The following is a 23,841-nucleotide window of genomic DNA, read 5'->3' as shown; positions in this document are numbered from 1 at the left end:
AAAGTGTGGTCATGTGCATTGCAGCTTAGTAACTCCATGGGGATCATAGTACTAGCAGTTAACCCCATCATGTCCCTCACATTAACCCTCTGTGTGCCTCAGATAAGAGTTACTGATATGTGGGACATATGGAGGTAATAATTAGGTATCTTCATAATTAAGGTCCTTCATTAGTACCCTCATGTGTCTCACATATTAGTAACCCTTATATGGATCACACAGGGGTTAATATGAGGGACATGACGGGTTTAGCTGCTATTAATATGAAGGCACATGGAGTTACTGAATCTAAATTAATAACCCCAAATGCCTGACATTAATAGGTAACTAAAGGAAGGTCCCTGTGTGTGTCACGTTACTGCAGCTTCCTCTCCTCCATACAACAGACATCTTCCATAAGACGCAATGAATCCTGGCCACTCATCTGCAGGGTAGATGCTAAATCCTAGTGTGCTAAAGGACCTCTGATGGCGTCATGACCATGTGATCGGACTCTGGTGTGGGCGGAGCTACTAGGATTTACACTCAACCTTATCTGCAGATGTTACATACCAGTGGCTGCAGGACCTTTGATGACATCAGTCATGTGACTTCATGACAAGCCAATCACAGAGCAGTAGCACTAAAGGACCTCCCCCTTTCAGGTCCTTTTTTTTTTTTTTTTTTTTGCAGAACTCTTCAGCTGTGGTTCACTGTATTGGGCCTTAGTCTAAAGAGTAATTTATACTTCTGTAATGTGGCTATGTTATGGGCACTAATCCTGACATTATAGGATCTATAGTGCTGTAAATTTATGTTTTGTGCGCTCTTAATTTTTTTACATCAGATTTGAGGTGGGAGTTTTTTTCCTCGAAATATGTTCCCAAAAAAATGCCTTTAATTGGCTTTCTATCGCTTTCAATAGAAGCCAGTATTCGATTCTTTTAGGGCAGGATGGTACTATCTCACAGAGGATTCAGTAGCGCCATCATCGGGGCCTGACCACATGTATAATCTGAGCGCATTACGTGGCAATAATCGTTTGTTTGGATTCTTTGGATACTTGTCAAAATTTTTACGATTTTTGCCAAAAAAATGTAGTCTGCATGGTTGATACCCAGTTTTCCCAGACTCCAAAATTGCCGATCTGTTCAGTGATGCAGTAATGCATCCTCTGCTTATATATTTGTGCATATCTGTACAGATACTTGTAGACTAGATGATAATCCGGCCTGCTGGGGGCTGTAGTGTAAGTAAGGACTAGAGATTTATCTAATAACAAATTACATTAAGGGAGCCTTCACATGGAGTAAACGCGCATGTATTTTTGCAAAGTACACGTGTAAAAATAAGATTCCCATTGACTTCAATGATATTTTTTATACGTGTAAAAATACGCCTGTAAAATGTCATTGAAGTGAATGGGAGTCTTATTTTTACACGTGTATTTTGCAAACATACACGCGCGTTTACTCCGGTGAAGGCTTCCTAAGAGTTAACATGAATGTTGGATACAGATCTGTTAAAATCCTCTTTAGCCTAATGCCCAGTTCACACATGCTGAAGTGTTCCGTCCGTAAGGGTCCGCATGAGGACCGCTACAGACGGAACACAAGCGCAACTGCAAGCGCTGTGCAGTTCAAGCGCACGGGCCCCATAGACTATAATGGGGTCTGTGGGCTTGCCGCGCACTGTCTACAACGAATTGTTTGTGCAGGCAGTGCGTGGCAAGCCCACGGAACCCATTATAGTCTATGGGGCCCGTGCGCTTGAACTGCAAAGCGCTTGCAATTGCGCTTGTATTCCATCCAGGAGGGTCCTCATGCGGACTCCTTACTGACGGAACACATCAGCATGTGTGAACCAGCCCTAAGACCCGACGTTGTGGAAATGCTGCTTTTTTTTGTTGCAGATTTTGCTGCATTTTTTTTTTTTTTTTTTTTTTTAAGTTAAACCTAGCAGTAAAAGAAGAAATGGGAATTCTATAGAAAGCTCTTACACGCCTTCCTTCTGCTCAATCCATTCCTGGCTTCAGCTCAAAAAAGTGCAGCAAAATCTGCAACAGAAAAATTAACTTTTCCTCAGCGTGGGGCACTAGCATTACACACATTAAAGAAATCAAATATCTGGAGCACTGTTGCTCCAGGTATTTATTCTCCATGCCATTTTTGGGGTCAAGAAGGAATGTTTCACTTAACATGAGGTAATTGGTGTCCATCTTGTACAGTTTTTTTTGTTTGTTTGTTTTTTTCCTTTTTCCTTCCTCTGGATCAACACTGTATGTAATATTGTAAATGTAATAATATTACCTGGGTAATTTCCCTACTTTGGCTACAATGCAGTAGGCCACTTGTGTAACAATCCACCTATTGTCCATAACAACCAATCCATTTACAGCTTTCTGGGGGAGCTAAGAGATTGATGATATTGTAATGAGTTGTATCTGCTCTAGTTTTCATCTGCATCTCTAGTCCAACAAATAAACTTAGTGTAAAAAATACAATCCCCCCCCCCCCAAAAAAAAAAAAAAAAAAAATATTAGCCTAAACTGCAGAAACTGTATCTAAGTCTACATTCATAGTAATGATCGGTCATGCGATTGTCGTTATTCGTAATCGTCCGACATTCGACTGCATTAAATTCACTGTGTGTGAATGGGGCTCAGTAGTTAGCTCTGTTGCCTTGCAGCTCTGGGTTGGAATCCAGCCAAGGACAACATCTGCAAAGAGTTTTTATGTTCTCCCCATGTTTGCGTCAGTTTCCTCCCGTACTCCAAAGACCTAGCCCAAAAGGATTTAATTGTGAGCCCTACTTGGGACAATGGTGACAACATCTGTAAAGTACTGCAGAATGGCGCTATATAAGTGACGCTAGGTTCACACCTGCGTTCTGGTCTCCGTTTTGTGCTTTCCGTCTTCTACATGCCAGAAGACGGAAAGCACAGACCGGGTCCGGCCGTGAGCGGTGGTGAGCGTTTTATGCTGTGTCCGGATTATAAAACCCGGTTTCGTGGCGGAGAGCGCAAAATGCTCACCGCCGCTCACGGCCGGACAGCTTTCTCACCCATTCAAATGAATGGGTGAGAGAGACTCCTGCAGGTTTCCGTCTCCTGCTCTGTTTTATGCAGGAAACGGAAACCTGCAGAATGGACACCTGGGCGCAGATGTGAACGAGCCCTGAGCAAAATAAATAAAAACATGACCTTATTTTTAAATTATTAATTTTAATGGACTGTAAAAAAAAACTAGGTCATGTCCTATATATTTATTTATTTTACCGGTTTTCATGGATCTTTCATGCACTCAATGGTCTGAGGGATCCATCAAAGCTGGCACCTCTTGGGGGGGGGAAGAACAGCCTTGAAAAGTGGGCATTAATCATGGCCGTTTTGTACCATGATCATGTGATTGTAGTAAAAGATGAACAGAAGTGTGAACAACCTAGTGCATCCTGGTGCCGTCCTGTACCTGCCCTTATCGGGGTGACACCAAACAGTATTCCCCTATTGTTGCCCTGCATTATAGGTCTAGCAGTGGAGGTTTAGTGAGAGGAGCACAGTGTTGGAAAGGACAATATCAATCAGTTACTATAGACTCAGAAACATAACAACCCTCCAAAAATATACACCAGTACATGTAGAATTTTGCAAATTGGAAGCAGACATGCTGACACATAACGGGGAAAGATGTGCCCAATTTAATATAAAGCTTGACATTTTTCCCCGGTCTATGTTCAGGTGTGTGTATATATAGCTTCATTAGGGATAGAAGGAATACGTTGGTGGTTATTTAACAAGACAAGACAAAATCATTGGCAGACAGATGAAAAAAAAAAAAGAAAATTTAATTTGGCCATTGGGCAGTGTCTGAAATATATGCTAAGGCAGGAATGGCTTTGGTAGGGTGAGTCTAAGTTTCTAGTCTTCCTTCTCATTTTTTTTTTACCCTATTAGAGCAGCAGGCAAGGCCTGGAAGTCATGCCCATTCAATAAAACTGATGTCCGGTTTGTTCCATATCTCATGGAGCTGCTGACTGATCAGAAATGGTCAGAAGATGAGGTGAAACAAAACTGCTATACTGACTGGAGGTATAACTTCAAGCCTCTAGGCCCCAGTGCAAAATCTGTAATAGGGACCTTACTTACCATGTACTATCCGCAATATTGGCATCTTTCTATGTTGCAGGGAGCCCTTTGGAATCCCTTGGGGCCCGATAGCAATTGCTACCTCTGTATCCCCCTGTAGCTACACTCCTGATACTGACATATTATATACAGTATATCTCATACATACATATACAGTGATGATGAGTACCTTAAAGCCATACTGTTTCTTTAAATACATGTGCCTAACCTGTGGCTTTATATCAGGGTTTCTAAACCCCAATAAACTTGATTGTCTCTGAGATGGTCTATACTAAAGGCTGGTCTCACACAAGTATAATAACATTGTGCTTTTGCTCCATATCCCAATCTAACAGCATCATGATCCAAATCCCAGGCCCGACCACTGATCTATTGACCTGAATTAATGGCATCGTAGATCCTTGTGAGGTCATTAGACCCACAGTTCAGCCACAATTTCCAAGCATGAAAATCTGCCAGTATAATACTTGTGTGAAACCCGCCACATAGTGAATGATATACTGTATAACTACATACTGATGAATATGTCTGACATCTTACAGTGCCTATGTCATTAGACAGGATACAGTACATGGACTGCTAGACATCCATGCCAAGCAAAAGGTCAGGCTGTACATGTGGAAAAACTGCCAGTGCTGCCTCCATGTTATTCACAACCTCCCCTCCAATTGGTAGTGGCACCACAGGTTTGTAGCTTCAGACACGGGCACAGCTTGTGTTAGAGCTACCTTGTTTCCCTGAAAATAAGTCATCCCCTGAAAGTAAGACACAGTAGAGGTTTTGTTGAATTGCCTAATATAAAGCACCCTCCGAAAGTAAGACATCCCCCAATAATAATAATCTTTCTGCGCAAAGATTGTATGAAGAAAAACATTGCAGCCGGTTGAACACTGTGCGCAATGTTCTATGTGCACAGGTATGCCAGCTGCTGACGCCGCTGCGATACGTTGTATCCACTGTTCCTGCTGCTGTAGGATGAGGTGGGAGAAGCCCCTGGACATACAATAAGCATCATGGTCCACTCTCCCAGCTCATCCCGCAGCAGCAGGAACAGTGAAAACAACGTATGGTAGCACAGCAGTGGCAGCAGCCAGCTTTCCTGTACACACGGAGCACTGCACACAGCGTTCAGCCGGCTGCAATGTTTTTCTTCATACAGTCTTTGCGCAGCAAGCACATCTCAGTGTAGCGCAGTGGTGACAGCAGCACACACAAAAATAAAATAAGACATCCCCTGAAAATAAGACAACATATCTTTAGGACCAAAATTTAATATAAGACACTGTCTTGCTTTCGGGGAATCACTGTATGTATTTGTATAATGTATCTAAGAATGCATCATAGATGGGGCAATAAGTAATAAAGATCTGACTGCAAAATAGGATTGTTGTCATTAATTAGCCCAATACAAATGGGTTCCTATGGTTCCCGACACATCACTACTGTTAAGGACGTTGGGTGTTGTCTAGTGGCATCCCCAATTTGGGACAACCTTCTATTAACAATCGAGCCGCTTTCCCTCTGAGGATCTGATTGTCCCCATAAGATCGGCACATACTGGCTTCACTCATATTATTATTTAATAATTTCTCTTGCTTGACCAATATAGCTTGGAGCACTTTGTAGAAGTTTTCATCACAGATAGATCAAGGTTGTTGAAATCAGATATTGTTTAGGTAATTCTTTTTGTAAACGCTGGTTGGCCGACAAGTTGGTATTTTAATGCGCCCTCCTCTTACATATTACCCCACTGCTATGCAGATTTGCTCTTCAGATGTTCAGGAACACTAGATGATGGATTATGTCGATAGAGAGATCTCTTCATACAGGGAAATCGTATTCTGTGTAGGTTCCTTCAAGCAATGTAGTTTTTTTTTATTTTTTTTTTATAAACCATATCTTCATACTATTATAGAGAGGCAGAACCGCCCTATGTCTTCTGTTATTCTTAGGATGTACAGTACAGGGGTTCATTATTCCTATTATAGATTAATATGGCCCTCAGCCACCAAATGTAACATCACATCCTGCATGTGACTCTACATTCACTGTGAGAAAGTACACTGGGGCAGATATAGTAATAATTAGAGATGAGCGAACACTAAAATGTCCGAGGTTCGAAATCCGACTCGAACAGCCGCACACTGTTCGACTGTTCAAACGGATTTCGAACCCCATTATAGTCTATGGGGGGAAATGCTTGTTTCAGGGGTATGCAAAATTCGATAAAATCATACTTACCAAGTCCACGAGTGACGGTCGGGCTGGATTCTGCTTGAAGTCTTCTCCCGGCGCAGGGTCCCCGCGTCCTCTTCCGGGTGGAATTCATTCTGCCGAGGCATCCGGCCTAAACAGAGCCGACTGCGCATGCGCGGGCATGCATGCGCAGTCGGCTTTGCCCAGGCCCGACGCCTGAGCAGAGCCGACTGCGCATGCACGTGCATGCCCACGCATGCGCAGTCGGCTCTGCCCAGGCCCGACACCTGAGCAGAGCCGACTGCACATGCGCGTGCATACCCGCGCATGCGCAGTCGGCTCTGCCTCTACCGGATGCCTAGGCAGAGTGAATTCCACCCGGAAGAAGACGCGGGGACTCAGCGTGGAGAAGACTTCGGAAAGGTAAGAGAAGAACCAGCGTTAATTGGCAGAATGTATAGCATTCTGCCATTCAACGCTGGTTCTGCATCGAACCTTAAACTTCGAACAGCTAGTAGTGTTCGATCGAGTACGAGTATTTCGAATACCGTAGTATTTGATCGAACACCTACTCGATCGAACACTACTCGCTCATCTCTAGTAATAATGTCTTAAGTTTCAACACAGTCCTGAACTACACCAGATTTATCAAAGTGTCTGATGCTGTCTGATAAATATTGCCGCTAGCTAGTAGTGGAAAAAAAGAAGCGAGATGACCCTTCTTACTGCGGATTCTGTGGCTGAATCAGCCGTGGCATCCACGGCGCAAGGCTCCCTCCTGATTAGGCCCATTCATTTGGACCGAAGCCGAAGTGGAATGCGGTGACGAGATGCTGGTGCACCTTACTGGCATCCCATTGCAGCTAGCCGCGCATAATGTTCACACGTGGAATGCAAATTCCGCCGTGTGAACATACCCTGACAGAGTACTAATAAATAAAAAAAATAAAAAATATATATATATATATATATATATATATATATATATATATACAGTCCTATGAAAAAGTTTGGGCACCCCTATTAATCTTAATCATTTTTAGTTCTAAATATTTTGGTGTTTGCAACAGCCATTTCAGTTTGATATATCTAATAACTGATGGACACAGTAATATTTCAGGATTGAAATGAGGTTTATTGTACTAACAGAAAATGCGCAATATGCATTAAACCAATATTTGACCGGTGCAAAAGTATGGGCACCCTTATCATTTTATTGATTTGAATACTCCTAACTACTTTTTACTGACTTACTGAAGCACAAAATTGGTTTTGTAACCTCAGTGAGCTTTGAACTTCATAGCCAGATGTATCCAATCATAAGAAAAGGTATTTAAGGTGGCCAATTGCAAGTTGATCTCCTATTTGAATCTCCTCTGAAGAGTGGCATCATGGGCTACACAAAACAACTCTCAAATGATCTGAAAACAAAGATTGTTCAACATAGTTGTTCAGGGGAAGGATACAAAACGTTGTCTCAGAGATTTAACCTGTCAGTTTCCACTGTGAGGAACATAGTAAGGAAATGGAAGACCACAGGGACAGTTCTTGTTAAGCCCAGAAGTGGCAGGCCAAGAAAAATATCAGAAAGGCAGAGAAGAAGAATGGTGAGAACAGTCAAGGACAATCCACAGACCACCTCCAAAGAGCTGCAGCATCATCTTGCTGCAGATGGTGTCACTGTGCATCGCTCAACTATACAGCGCACTTTGCACAAGGAGAAGCTGTATGGGAGAGTGATGAGAAAGAAGCCGTTTCTGCACGTACGCCACAAATAGAGTTGCCTGAGGTATGCAAAAGCACATTTGGACAAGGCAGCTTCATTTTGGAAACAAAGATTGAGTTGTTTGGTTATAAAAAAAAGGTGTTATGCATGGCGTCCAAAAAGAAACAGCATTCCAAGAAAAACACATGCTACCCACTGTAAAATTTGGTGGAGGTTCCATCATGCTTTGGGGCTGTGTGGCCAATGCCGGCATTGGGAATCTTGTTAAAGTTGAGGGTCGCATGGATTCCACTCAGTATCAGCAGATTCTTGAGAATAATGTTCAAGAATCAGTGACAAAGTTGAAGTTACGCCGGGGATGGATATTTCAGCAAGACAATGATCCAAAACACCGCTCCAAATCCTCAGGCATTCATGCAGAGGAACAATTACAATGTTCTGGAATGGCCATCCCAGTCCCCAGACCTGAATATCATTGAACATCTGTGGGATGATTTGAAGCGGGCTGTCCATGCTCGGCGACCATCTAACTTAACTGAACTTGAATTGTTTGTCCAAAATCCCTTCATCCAGGATCCAGGAACTGATTAAAAGCTACAGGAAGTGACTAGAGGCTGTTATCTTTGCAAAAGGAGGATGTACTAAATATTAATGTCACTTTTCTGTTGAGGTGCCCATACTTTTGCACCGGTCAAATTTTGGTTTAATGCATATTGCGCATTTTCTGTTAGTACAATAAACCTCATTTCAATCCTGAAATATTACTGTGTCCATCAGTTATTAGATATATCAAACTGAAATGGCTGTTGCAAACACCAAAATATTTAGAACTAAAAATGATTAAGATTAATAGGGGTGCCCAAACTTTTTCATAGGACTGTATATATATATATACTGTATATAGCACAATATATGCTACTGCCACACGACTGCTCTACCATAACCATAGGAGATCAAATGCTGTTTTCTGCTGGCTACCTTCAAACCTACAGTTTGTGGCCTGTTTTGCTTACACGTTTCTTACACTTATTGCTTGTTACAGCCAATGTTGTACACTATTCCTGCATTCACAATTCTGAAACTTTCAGAGCTGAAATCTCCAGTTATTCCTTGCTGAGTGACCTCCATGGACGCATTCATTCATGCAGGGAGCCTGGGCTGCAAAATGGACAGAAATGTCTCCTGTCATGAGTTTTGCTCACAGCTCCCTACATGGACCTGTGATAATACATGGATGTATGTATGGGGCCATAGGAACTAATGGATCAGTGTGCTAGCTGTAAAAAAGACGGCTATCGCACTGACAATGTCCACATGCATGGAGCCCAAGTCCTCTTTATTCTAAATTCTCATCTTAAGCTAGGTTCACATCTACACCCAGCTCTCCATTATTTGGGTTTGCCAGGGAACCTAAATAACAGAGACCCCACAATTACACTTCTCCCTTCTGCTCAATCCACCCCTGACTTTTGCAGCTTTTCTGCAATGTGAGGCCTTAGCTTTAAACATTTACAACTTTATTTAGCATAAAGACTTGATAGATCAGGGTCCACACCTATTGGGGAAATTGCTGAATTCTAGTGGCTGTTTGTAATTCAGAGCTACCTAGCAGACTTTTATGGATGTTGTATTGTTGGACATTGGCTTTAGCATGAGTCTGTTTTCATGCAAGTAAGAGACTCTAACGTTCAGTATTACAAAAGTACCATCAGCAAATTAAAAGAATGTAATGGTTGCCTTTGGTATCTCTGATAACAGACTGTTATGTGGGGGCATGCCTGTTGGTGTGCTTCATAAGCACATCTTGATATGTGAGGGTCGGTGTGGGCAGGTGTTGGCACAGATCCATATGTTACGGAGGATACTCATAAAAGAAAGCCTTCTGACTTTTCAGAGACTTTTTGTAATTTTTTCTTTTATAATTATTAGAGATGAGTGAGTAGTATTCGATCGAGTAGGTATTCAATCGAATACTACAGTATTCAAAATATTCAAACTCGATTGAATACTACTAGCTATTTACAGTAAATATTCGATTCAGAGCCAGCGTTGATTGGCCGAATGCTATACTATTCGCCAATCAACGCTGGTTCTGCAGCAGGCTCGTCCTTGCTAGTCAGGAAAGCTGGCAGCTTGCTGTTACGAGCGAGCTTACTTTTTCTCATAGGAATGAATAGACCAGCATTGATTGGCCAGTGTACAGCATTCGGCCAATCAACATTGGTTCTGCCGGAGGCTCATGTGTGAGGAGGTGGAGTCTAAAATCGGACCACAATGGAGACTGCTGTGGTCCGATCTTAGACTCATCCTCCTCACAGAACCAGCGTTGATTGGCCGAATGCTGTACACTGGCCAATCAATGCTGGTCTATTCATTCCTATGAGAAAAAGTAAGCTCGCTCGTAACAGCAAGCTGCCAGCTCTCCTGACTAGCAAGGACGAGCCTGCGGCAAATCAACGCTGGTTCTGCAGCAGGCTCTTTGCTAGTCAGAAGAACTGGCAGCTTGCTGTTACGACGGAGCTAAATTTTTATCAACGCAACTGCAAGCGCTGTGCAGTTAAAGCGCACAGACTCCATAGACTATAATGGGGTCCTTGCGCTTTAACTGCACAGTGCTCCTCCTAAACACTCTCCTCCTGCTATTTGTGGACTTTGTGACTCTCCTTTAGTCGAATAGTGGTTTCCCCTGAAATGAGCATTTTTTCCCATAGACTATAATGGGATTCGATATTCAATCGAGACGTCGAATATTGAGGCTCTACTCGAAACGAATATCGATTCTCGAATATTTCACTGTTTGTGAGTTTATGGGTTTCTATGTTTGGATGTTTGTTCCTCAATCACGCAAAACCCGCTCGACCGATTTGGCTGAAAGTTTCCACAAACATAGTTAATACACCCGATTGCGCAATAGGCTACTTTTCGTCACAATAGCGCACATACGTTTGTGCCAGGACCCCCACAAAACCCAAACTCGCACCACCATCTCTGCAATCTCACACACTTTGGATCATAGCAAGCCCCAAAATTCATATTACCCTCTACAGCCTAGCCCGCTCTACAAAGCTATACAAATATTTTGCCTGGACGCTTAATGCCGTAGCGGCAAACATACTGAAAAGTCCAAAACCACTGTTTTTTCACTATTTTCATTATCATACAAATATCAATCAAAAGTGCTCAAACCAATAGCATTTCCCGAAAATGCAACAACTAAAAACTACACCTGGCACCGCAAAAAAACACAACCCCCGACACAGACAAATAAAAAAAAAAGTGACTGCTGTCAGAATATGGCAACTTTTAAAAACAAAAAAATGTCAACACACTACTGGCAGAAAATAACAAAGCATACAATGTTGTATATCGAGGTATATTAACTTCAAATACTTCTGTCCCAAAGTCACTATGTACAGTTTCTCACAACACCGTATAGCAGCTCAAATACAAATTAACTTCAACACAAAAGTCTCACGTATTCTCTGAATTACAAGAAAAACAAGATACAAAGTAACATTTCATATCCCTTACCTTTTACACACTACTAAAACCTTACCCGCGCCTGTATTTACCCACTTCTACAATCAACGCAGACGAAGTCGCGGGTACCAGCTAGTTTCTAACAATTAATAAAAGTTTAGTTTGTGAATGAACAGATTATTAAGAGTAATAATCTGTTCAACAAAGATTGAGTGCTGTGCCTTTTTGCTTGCCATTGGTATTTGTTGGCTGGCCTGTGCTGATCTCTTTTTTTTTTTTTTTTTTTTTTTTTTTTGACACAGCCTCATGAGTAGATCTATGCTAATATCAAATGTGGAGGAACTTTTAATAAAGCTCATCCATGTACTGTGTATAAATTCGTGTGGTATCCACTGAGGAAATAGACCTGTGGTGTGGATTATAAATCAGCAGCCTGTCACCCTTTGCAATAAATTGGGCGAATCCGCAGAATAGGTTCCTTTGGTTTTACAAAACAGAAGTGATGGGTACCAGCAGAGTCCAAATGATCCCACGGTCTATGCAGTGGTCCATTAGGCTTCTATTCTGGTGCCAATCGCTTTATTGGACGAAAAAGTCTTGCACACACATTTTTAATGGATTCTGGGACTGATGCTCCTAACAAAGCTTCCAACATAGATCTGAACATGGTCATATCTGCTTAATGGTGCAACAAAATCTGCAACCTAAAAATTCACAATTTGGTGCACTTTTAGCCACTGCAAATAAAATGCACAGTCTCTAGTCTCTTTGTGAAGACTCTTACATCAAAATATTGTTTTTTTTTCGGGGGACATACGGTGTTTTACATTAGCTGCAAAGTGGTTGGGATTTTTGGCTAATTGTAAATCTGCAGTGGAAATGCTTGTGTTTTTGTAACTAACAGCATGTCGGTTATACTTACGAAACGCTGGCGTCTTCCATATAGGCATGATAGAAGCAGAAAGTCTACCAATGAAAATTCTGCGGACTTTGTGAAAAACACTGTGGATAAAACTGCGGTGCATTTCCGCTCCGGTCTTTTCCGCAAGGTTTCCAGTTGTGCCTTGCTACTTGGGAACTTGGCCTAAAGGTGTGTTTTTTATTTTTTGTTTCTCTGCAGTTTTGGTTACTGTCATATTATTATTATTATTATTATTATTATTATTATTATTATTATTATTATTATTATTATTATTATTATTTATTTATTATTATTATTATATATTTTTTTCTTTTATTGACTGTGAGTTTAATCGTTGGGATTATGTGGACTTGCGCACCATTTACTCCTCTGCTGACTCGATGGAGAATGTTGCTAACAATAATATATAAAGCAGAGTGCCTACAATTATTTAAAGGGAGAGAACTTGTATAATATGGATTCTGATTAAACATGGCACCACTTTTTTGTTTCTGATTTCATTGTATGAAATTGATGGCTCATTCTGGGACAATAGATAGTCCAAACTGTAACCCTACCAAGTTGAAGGCTAAAAAAAAAAACCCTCACAAGGCTGTCACCAGTTGCCCCATCACATCATATCACAAAAATTTATTTCCAACTCCAAACGTAACACTTGGACTAATTCCCTGCATCAACATCCTATCCCAAAAGTGTCAAGCCTTTGATATTCTTACTTTTCAAAATGGCATCCCAGCCCATCTTGAACTTGTTGCATGTTATATTTTTGGAGGATCACACCACGTACCGAGAACCTTGTACATCTGAATGGAGCGTATGGGAGTAATATGCAATTAAATATATGTAAGGCTGGGTTCACACAGGGATTTTTGGGCTGGATTTTGACGTGGAGGCTGCCTCAGAATCTGGTCCAACAGATGGCTAGCTGCGACTGGATGCCGGTGCACAACCTATATACCTAATGAATTGCACAATATTAAAAGTATGATTAAACCTAATTAATAATTGTTTATAAAGTCTGAGTTGACAACGTTTTTTTTTTTGTTTTTTTTTTCTTTTGGGGTCCCAACTCCACTCATCTTAAGTACTATACTATACCTGTCCATTGTGTGACTTGCTATACACACACAGACCAAAAGTTTGGACACTCCTTCTCATTCAAAGAGTTTTCTGTATTTTCATGACTATGAAAATTATAGATTCACACTGAAGGCAACAAAACTATGAATTAACACATGTGGTATTATATACTTAACAAAAAAGTGTGAGACAACTGAAAATATGTCTTCTATTCTCGGTTCTTCAAAGTATCCACCTTTTGCTTTGATTCCTGCTTTGCACACTTTTGGCATTCTCTTGATGAGCTTCAAGAGGTAGTCACCTGAAATGGTCTTCCAAAAGTCTTGAAGGAGTTTCCAGAGATGCTTAGCACTTGTTGGCCCTTTTACCTTCACTCTGCGGTCCAGCTCACCCCACACCGTCTCGGTTGGCTTCCGGTCTGGTGATTGTGGAGGCCAGGTCATCTGGCGTAGCACCCCATCACTCTCCTTCTTGGTCAGATAGCCCTTAAACAGCCTGGAGGTGTGTCTGGGGTCATTGTCCTGTTGAAAAATAAATGATGGTCCAACTAAACGCAAACCGGATGTAGTAGCATGCCGCTGCAAGATGCTGTGGTAGTCATGCTGGTTCAGTATGCCTTTAATTTTGAATAAATCCCCAACAGTGTCACCAGCAAAGCACCCCCACACCATCACACCTTCTCCTCCATGCTTCACAGTGGGAACCAGGCATGTAGAGTCCATCCGTTCACCTTTTCTGCGTCACACAAAAACACGGTGGTTGGAACCAAAGATCTCAAATTTCGACTCTTCAGACCAAAGCACAGATTTCCACTGATCTAATGTCCATTCCTTGTGTTCTTTAGCCCAAACAAGTCTCTTCTGCTTGTTGCCTGTCCTTAGCAGTGGTTTTCTAGCAGCTATTTTACCATGAAGGCCTGCTGCACAAAGACTCCTCTTACCAGTTGTTGTAGAGATGTGTCTGCTGCTAGAACTCTGTGTGGCATTGACCTGGTCTCTAATCTGAGCTGCTGTTAACCTGCGATTTCTGAGGCTGGTAACTCGGATGAACTTATCCTCCGCAGCAGAGGTGACTCTTGGTCTTCCTTTCCTGGGGCGGTCCTCATGTGAGCCAGTTTCTTTGTAGCGCTTGATGGTTTTTGCAACTGCACTTGGGGACACTTTCAAAGTTTCCCCAACTTTTCAGACTGACCTTCATTTCTTAAAGTAATGATGGCTACTCATTTTTCTTAGCTGCTTTTTTCTTGCCATAATACAAATTCTAACAGTCTATTCAGTAGGACTATCAGCTGTGTATATACCTGACTTCTGCACAACACAACTCATGGTCCCAACCCCATTTATAAGGCAAGAAGTCCCACTTATTAAACCTGACAGGGCTCACCTGTGAAGTGAAGACCATTTCCGGTGACTACCTCTTGAAGCTCATCAAGAGAATGCCAAAAGTGTGCAAAGCAGGAATCAAAGTAAATGGTGGCTACTTTGAAGAATCTAGAATATAAGACATATTTTCAGTTGTTTCACACTTCACTGGTATATAATTCTACATGTGTTAATTCATAGTATTGATTCCTTCAGTGTGAATCTACAATTTTCATAGTCATGAAAATACAGAAAACTCTTTGAATGATTGAATCAATTGAATGAATCAATTTTTTCGTGTTTTTCATGGGACCCATACATGACAGTGATCTTGTACATGTAGCCTAACATACAGTCTCTCCTTGGTCAACCTTGCACTGTATGTTTTATCACTATTATGGTGTAAGATAAGCACTAGTTTATACCTGCCTGACTCCTATATTCCTTGGGACTATCTTGCTGTGACGGTTACCCTCGTCCTTATTTCTGTTTTATACTGTATTACTTTATTAAGCTTTTATGAGCACAGATTAACTTGGTTAAGAGCTGGTGGACAACAGATTAAGCAGCCATACTCAATGGCGGTCACCAGCTGCAGGATGAACACATCCCATGCACCCGGGCTATTGAGGCAGACAAAGGCTGTATGATTTGCTACTATTTGCTGAGGGAGCTCTCGAGTTTTCTAGCGAGCAGTAAAAATCTAATGATGTTTATAAGGGAAAATTATCTAAATGAGATTTGTTTAATGTGAAGGAAACGTCATTGAACGTGTCTTTACTGTACACAAGTTTGGTATTTATTCAGTATTCATGCAAACATTTACCAGTTGAATGTGGGACAATAGAAGTGGTGTGCAGCCATTGTGATTCAGATAGAAATATCACTTCCAATGAAGCTGTGGCAGAAAATGACATATCATATTGATGTCCATCTGTTTGGGATCCATATTTGTATGTGTGTCCTGTTAGAAGCAAGCGAGCCAATATCTAGAGGTGACCATAGGCATAAGAGATTGACTGATCCAGAATATATAGGCTCTGGTAATAGTAGCTTGTGATATAATCGGTCACAAAGATTTTAAGTAATTTTGCACTGCATTGTGCCCATTTGACACAACAATAACTTGTCCTCAATTGGATATAGTGCCAAACATTTCCCATACATTAATCCTACATGATCAATTTTGGTTCTATGCTCACTGCATTTGCTTTGAATGAGACAAAATACACTAATACACTAAGCTCTCCCAAATCTGTGTATAAAGAACACTGGATGTTTTTTTTTGTTTTTTTTTCTTGCTTTCCTATGACTATGACTTTGGATCATTTAAAGTGGAACTCCGATCTAAAAAAAACCAATTTCATAAGTAATCAGTACAGATGAATATAAGAAACCTTGTAATATATGTTATTAAAGAACTCTGTTTCCTTCTCCACATATTAGGCCACTCACCTCTTCCTTACTTTCACTCAGATTCTTACTTGTATACAGTCAGTCTCATGGTCACCTCACACACAGAACTCTATGGGGAAGGGAGGAGGAGGAGGCTGCTACTGGCTAGTAATTTGACTTATTGCCTCATTCTATGCAGTGGTAAATCTTATCTTGAAACATGACAGTAGTTGAAGTTACTTATGTGTGTTTTACAACAGCCGCCTCCTCCTCCTCCTCCCCTCTCCATAGATTTCTGTGTAAAGAGTTACTCAACTTGGTAAGGGGAGATGGAAAGTTATTTCTTTAATATACTGTATTACAAAGTTTCTTATTATTGCATGTACTATTTATTTATGAAAAGTTGTCTAATGGAGGTAAGTTTTAAGCACTTAAGACATTATAGACTAAGGGTGGGTTCACACTATTGTTGGGTGTCCTTTCTGATAGTGTCTGTGTCTGTGTGTGTATGTATGTGTGTGTATGTGTGTGTGTGTATATATATATATATATATATATATATATATATATATATATATATATTGACACCTATTATAAGACATTAACAGACACTAACTGATGTTAGTGTCTGTTTTTTGTTTGTTTTTTTGACTAATCTATTTGCCTGTTAGTGTCTATTATTGTCCATTTGTATACAGTTTATTATTGTTATTTATTATTTTAATTTCTGCTTTTTGAGTATAACTGATGGCCATCTGTTACCCATAGACATGAACGTGTGATGGATTTGGTGTAAACGTACACTAGAGGTCAATAACAGACACCAGATAGAATCCTATTGAAATCTATGTAATTTTTCATGGATTTCTGACGGTTCTGCTTGTGTCTGTTGCTAAAATCTTGTAATGAACAATAGCAGCGGAAACTACTGATGGTCACAAAGGGTTGTGAACAACCCCTAAAAGAACAAATTTCCCTTGTTTGGAGCATGAGAATGAACAGATTTCTTTACACAGTCAGTTTACCACATTCTTCAACTTGCGACTTGCAGGGCCTCATGTATCTAAGAAATGGCTTTCAAGGAAAAAGTGATGCAACACAAAGTCTGCCTGTCATTAGAAGAAAAAAATTCTCAGGTGCCATTTTAGCCTAAGGAGGCTGTAAGTTAGGTGTTGTGACATAATGTTTGACTTCTTTAGTGCCAAAAGAGCAAGCTGTTTTTACAAGGCCATATGTTGCTCATTTGACTCTATTGAATCTCTTTATATTTAACAAAAGAAGTAAATTTTTGCTTTCTGATCCTTTTTTTTTTTTTAATCTCTTTGTTTTTAGAGAGAACTTATCTTGCTGCTATCGTTTTCTATCAAAATATTGGTGAGAGGTGTCAACTGAGTTACATTGCCGTCATTATGAATGAAGTAGCAATTGTTAAAGAAGGCTGGCTTCACAAACGAGGTAAGAACATCTCGCAAAATTGTACTTTTTAGGGTGATTTTTTTTTTTTTTTTTTTTTTTTTTTTTTTCAACCTAAATTGATAGCTCAGTGAGTTATCAAACTTAAAGGGCTTTACAGGATTTGGATATTGCTGACTGCTCTGTACACGGTATAGGACAGTGTTGCATTACTGATGCTGCACTGTGTACAATATACAAGTTCTGATGTTGAATCCCTACCAATTAATATCTATAGTCCCAAATTCCCCTTTTTAAGGGGAGCCTACTACCACCTAAACTGTTTTTAAACCACTTATATATTGTTGTAGGGCTTGTTAGACACGAAAAAGGTATGCTCACTATGTTACTAAGTGCAATCTTGCTTCTAAGAAATACAACTATCCAGATGGGCTGTTCGGAGCACTTGGGGCACCACATAGCTGGAGCACAATCTTGTGGTTGTTGCAAATCCACTGTTTTTGGCACATGTCAATATTTCTGTTTCACAAGCAACACTGGGTGTTCACCATAAAGGAAGACAGTGCTCCAGCAGCTGTGGCCCTGCCCTGAGTGCACCAATCGGCTGTTTTGCATGTGGAATAAAATCTGAATTTTGGCGAAGTTTGACACATTAAAGAATCTTCACTATGCCACTAACCTGCCCTACAACATCATATAAGTGGTTTAGAAGACATTTTTTTGGTGGTAGACTTCCTTTTTAAGATAGCTTTTGTGTATTCTCTTATTACATAGATTAAAATGTTGCAAAAATTAAAAAATACAGGTCTATCAAATCCAAAATCTAATCCTACAGTTATCTGGGAAAAGACAAAACCCTCTGTGATGAAGGTGCCAATTTCCAGGGGAGATTTCTTCTCAACTTAAAATTGTATACCCGAAGTGATGGCCAACTTTGTATATGAACTGAAGGACATCAGTTATACACTTATTGGATCATTGCATCCATATGGGCATGTATTCGGTCCACCTACAGTAAAAGGAGTTGTCTCATAAAGACCATCCTTGTCTATGCCCAGTTCAGGCAGACTTAAGTCATCTATTCAACCAGCTGTTGTGGTGAAGTTTCCTGACTAGCCATGACATCCCCCAATAGAAACAGCTGGTGCCAAGAGCCAGACCACTGATTCGCTGTAAAGTTTTTAGACGGAAAGGGGAGGGGTTATCTCTGATGAGAAGACCCCATAATGGGTTTGCTTGGTTCTAAGCCAGGTTATCAGATCTTTAGAACGATTTGCTTTATTTAAGCCCAATACTGTATTCTGTCTGGTGTTCCTGACTATACAGAATAATTTGAGCAGTTATTGAAAGTCATCCGGAGTGGTAAAACCCTTTGATAGAGAGAAGTGTTTGTGACTGGGTGTGAACAATAGTGTTCACATGTACCTCAAAATCTTGATAATTTTCTCACTTTGTGAAGGAGATGCCATGAGAATTCTGTGTGGGAAGTTCTGTCGCTGACAATGAGCAGCAGTGATATAACATGAGGGCAGTCATTCCTATGATAAGTCTCTATTGATATTATTATACTAGCTGTCAGTTACAAATTTCTATTAGAAAAGTGATATGTGCTGTGCTCTGCGTGTGCTGATATCCAAAAGTACAGTATGCTCTCTAGAACATGGTATATCATCGCAGTCTTGGGGAAAGGGAGATCGAAAAATGTTTGTATTGCTCTCTTGTAGTGCTATGGTCCTGGGTTTAAATCCAACCAAAAGGCAACATCTATGTGGAGTTTTTTTAATTTATTTATTTATTTATTTTCTAAGGCTTGGTTCACATCTGCATTTGGTGTTCCATCCGGGGAGTCTGATTGGGAACCCCCCCCCTTTCCAAATGGAATACTGAACGCATTGACAAGCAGTGAGCAATGAAAGCACATGGACCCCATAGACTATAATGGAGTCCGTGTGTTTTCCGCACGGTGTGCGCACAGGTCTTGCTGAGAGGTAAGTACTTCATGAACTACTTTCCTTTCCTCATGACTCTGTGCGGAAAACACATGGACCCCATTATAGTCTATGGGGTCTGTGTGCTTTCATAATCTCACTACGTTTGGAATTTCATTCAGGGGGGGGGGGTCCCCATGCGGACTCTCTGAACAAAATACTGAACACAGATGTGAACCAGGCCTTAGAACAGGGATGTTGCCATCTAGCTATTGCCTTCCACACATATTAAACTAGGGCCCCAAATGAACACAACTTTGCAGAGGATCACAATATTACTTGCACCGTAATGTCCTTGTTTCCATAAGGTGGAAAAAAAATTGCACCAACGACCATCAGTCACCAAGCGGCACAATTAATGTTATATCTTTTTTAAGATTAGTGGTGGGAAGGTGTTGGCAGATGGGACAACACCTTCAACGTCTTTGTGTCATTTACATATGATGATCTTAAAGGGCTGAATAGATCTCATGAGCCAGAATACCACTGTTCTAGAAATTGGCTATTTACACTTGCGTTTATGTTTTGGGCAAGACTACTGGTGGAGTATTTTGCCCACCCCTATGCTATTCTACTGTGATAACGTTTGTGTTACCTTGTTTTATAGCCTGCATCGTCTGGGCACATGTAAATAAGCTCTTTTATTACAAATGGTGAGATTATTTGATGCACAGGTAGGCGCAGGCTTACTCTCCTGGGAAATGCTATGACCTCATCAAAGTCTGGGAAATATTTCGGCTTCCAAGGCAGGTTTCTAAGTCAGGGCAAGCTTCTGGCTCTGAACCCAATCTGCTAATTAAAAGCATTTTGAGGAACTTAAAGGAGCGCAAAGTAAGTCTACAGCTTTAGTAAAGTGCAGCTTATAAGATGAGAGGCTAATGTTATTCACACATATGTATGGAAGTACTGGAGGTTCTTAGGACTGAAGTTTTATAAAATAAACTTCAGCTCGCGGGGACAGGATTTTTCTGGAATTGCTTTTTGGCTTTTGGCTTGGTATTCATGAGTCGAGTAGCACGGAATGAGCAATGTTGTAGATTGAGTACAGACTGTGCAGTGCTTCAAACTGTTCTTCAGTCAAGCCCAATAATGTAGGTGACAAATTATTTGGTGGATTTCTTATCTTTTTCATTAACATAGAAAAAGCACTGACAAGTGGTGAGCAATGAATGCACACGGACTCCATAGACTGTAATGGCGTCCGTGTGTTTTCCGCGCAATGTCCGCACGGCACATGCAGAGAGGAAGGTAGTTCATGAAGTACTTTCATGGGGTAGTCTATGGTGTCCGTGTCCTTTCATAAGCTCACCGCTTGTCCATGCGATCAGTATTCCGTTGGGGGGGCCCCATGCAGACTCCCCGAACGGAATACTGAGCGTAGATGTGAACCACTGTAGCTGAAAATTCTGGTGACCAAGACCAGCTTTGGATTCACTCTTGCTCTGTGTACTAACGTTTATTGATAACCCCCTTAAATTATATCATATAGTGCCCAAATAATACAACCCAACAGATTGTCAATACAAATCTGTTGAGGCAGAGATGCAGACAACTTTTCATTGGGTTCACTACCTCTACCTCTCTCGAACAGATAGGGGTGACATTAAAGGGGTTGTCCCATCACAAGGATCCTATCTATACTGCTTGTTAATGTGAATGTAAGACTTTTCCTAAATACATTGCTTCAGCAAAGCTGCTTTGTTTGTCCACTATCTTACTTTATTCAATTCATTTTGACACAGCCCTTGACTTATCTGGTCAAAAGTCAAGTGATGTATCTGCCTGCTCTCAGGGGGGAGGTAGGAGGGGCTAAGTGCATGGGAGCGAGCCTGGAGGGGGGGGGGGGGTAGTTTACACTTTGAGGGGAAGGGGCCGCCAATACAGACCCGGCATCTGCTGTAATAGAGAGGGGGGTAGCGGAATAGCAGCATCACTCCTGCCGCTGTTGGCTTCATGCAGGGCAGGAGCGTAGCGATGTCGCAGGCACCTGTGCCGGCGTCTTACCCTCCCCGGCATCCGCCTCTCTATTACAGTGGATGCCGGGTCTGTATTGGCATTGTGAAGGCTGGGGAACTGACTGGTCTCACTATTCACGGTACGTCCGATGCCTAGCTGCATCGGGAGCGTGCATGCAGGGCCAGCGGCATAGAAGTGACGTCATCTCGCCGCTGGCTTTGCATATGTAACCCCGCCCACCAATGACACAACAAAGCAGGAAGAAAGAAGATTTTACAGCAGCGAAGAGTGGTGAGTATACGACTTGGGAATACCCCTTTAATGCAGGATGTATCCTAAAGAATTCTGGCAGGACTACTATTTTGAGGGCACTATTCCAGTTCCCCCACAACTTAGGCCTGATCACAAGTGCACCCCTCCCTTCATAGTGATTATATCCATGACGCTCTATCTGTTTATGCTGCATTTCGTCTACTTTTATGGGATAGTACATTTAAGTATACTTTCTAGCATATGCTGTATATGGCTAGAAACTTCTGTAAACTGCTTGATTTTCTCATCACAGCCTCATATTCTCCTGTAATATAATGTAGCATGAGACATGGTTGAGTCATCGGTTCTCTTGTTTGATGTACCTCATTCAGTACATCGATGACTCACAGTTCGGCCCCTGCGTGTCACTGAAGTGGGATTTGCTGAGTGGGTAGAGGCTCACGAGTGTGACCCTCTTTGTCTCAAAATATTTGCAGTTCCCCCTCAGGGAAGCAGCTACAGTCACATTTGCTTATTAACTTTTCTGAAACCCCAAGTTTTAAGCTGAGTAACATACCTAGAAATAAGTTGTGTGCAGTTTAACTATTTGTGTGCAGTTGTGTTCTGAGACAGAAGGTGCGCACCTTTATGTCTACGACCTCATCTCCAATGATGCCATTGTGCGTCAGTCTGTATCATTGGCTAAAAAGGGTGGGTAAATATAAAAGAGAGCATTTTTTTGTATATATTACCTGAATTAACAAGCTGCTGCTTACAGGCCTGATATTCTTATTTAAAGGGGTATTCCCATCACGCATGTTCAGCAGGCTGCGTGCTCTCTTCACTTCCTGGTTTTCTCGGCACATTTGTGGGCGGGGTTTCACTTGCTCTGCTATCTTCTATGTTTGCAGTCTGTAATGAGGAATTGGTTGTAAATGAATTACCACAGTATAAAGCTGATGTAGAAGCTGATGTAGCAGAGCTGGATTTGAGTCAGTTTGTAATACATACAGAGGTACTGGACTCCCTATCTCAGCTCTTATCAGCCAAATTCAATTAATCCGAATGATAAGTGGAAGAACAGGAGATAAGAGCTCAGAAATCCCGGGGCTCTCACCTCCCCCCTCCCCTATCTGAGGAGCTCCATTGCTTGTCTGTGGCAGAGACATAAACAGCTCAGAGCTGGGCCCCGTTGTCAGAGAAACGCATGTAAACAATGAAGTGAATAAATTAAGACAACGGCCAAACAAAGCAGTTTTGATAAAGCAATGTATTTAGAAAAAGTCTTATATCCACATAAACTAGCAGTATAGATAGGATCCTTGTTATGGGACAGACCCTTTGAGGCCTTGTCCAGGATCAAGAAATTTTAATGAAATCTCAAACCACTGGTCTGACTTGTGGCACATCCATCAATCAGCTGTTTAAAGGGTCAGTGGCACTCGTGCAAGTACTATACAGGACCCTACATGTCGGGTTTTTCTGTCCGCTTGAAAAGTCGGACATCTTTACATGCAGATGGTGAAGGAAAGGCACGGAGTGCAAAAGAACGCACCCGGATAAATGACAGGTGTCACGGACACAGCTAGTGTCCGCTCCTAATGTCCGTGCCAGATTTTGAACGGACACTAGGAGCAGACACTACCTGTCGGACACAGACAGTAGTGTGAACGCCCCCTAACCTATAACTGATGTTAATGTGTCTGTTTTTTTGTTTTTTTTAACTGATCCATTTAATGGATCAGTTAAAAAAAAAAAAAAATAAAAAATAGACATCTTAGTATCAGTTAGTGTTTTTTTTTTTTTTTTTTTTTTTTTTTTTTTTCTTTTATACTGTCTGTTTTTTTTTGTTTTGTTTTGTTGCTGTTTATGCTTTCTGAGCATCCGCAGAGAAAAAACTGACACAGAGTAACGGACAGTAACTGATGGCTATCAGTTACAGTCCGTTA

General features: G+C 41.2%; 1 protein-coding gene across 3 annotated transcripts in view; it reads left to right on the top strand.

Annotated features, from left to right (window-relative positions):
• Positions 1 to 23,841, top strand: part of AKT1 (AKT serine/threonine kinase 1) — a 114,710-nt gene that overhangs the window by 5,512 nt on the left and 85,357 nt on the right. For 2 of the 3 annotated variants that reach the window (XM_075282679.1, XM_075282676.1), the window contains exon 2: positions 17,616 to 17,738. In XM_075282679.1, the coding sequence (XP_075138780.1) occupies positions 17,693 to 17,738 (46 nt within the window). In that variant the 5' untranslated portion in view covers positions 17,616 to 17,692. The remainder of the gene's footprint in view (positions 1 to 17,615; positions 17,739 to 23,841) is intronic. The other variant, XM_075282677.1, reaches the window with a different exon arrangement.

This window comes from Leptodactylus fuscus, chromosome 7, assembly GCF_031893055.1.
Source record: "Leptodactylus fuscus isolate aLepFus1 chromosome 7, aLepFus1.hap2, whole genome shotgun sequence".
NCBI lineage: Eukaryota > Metazoa > Chordata > Amphibia > Anura > Leptodactylidae > Leptodactylus > Leptodactylus fuscus.
Note: the sequence above shows the minus strand (reverse complement) of the source record. Positions and strands in the feature narration are given on the sequence as shown.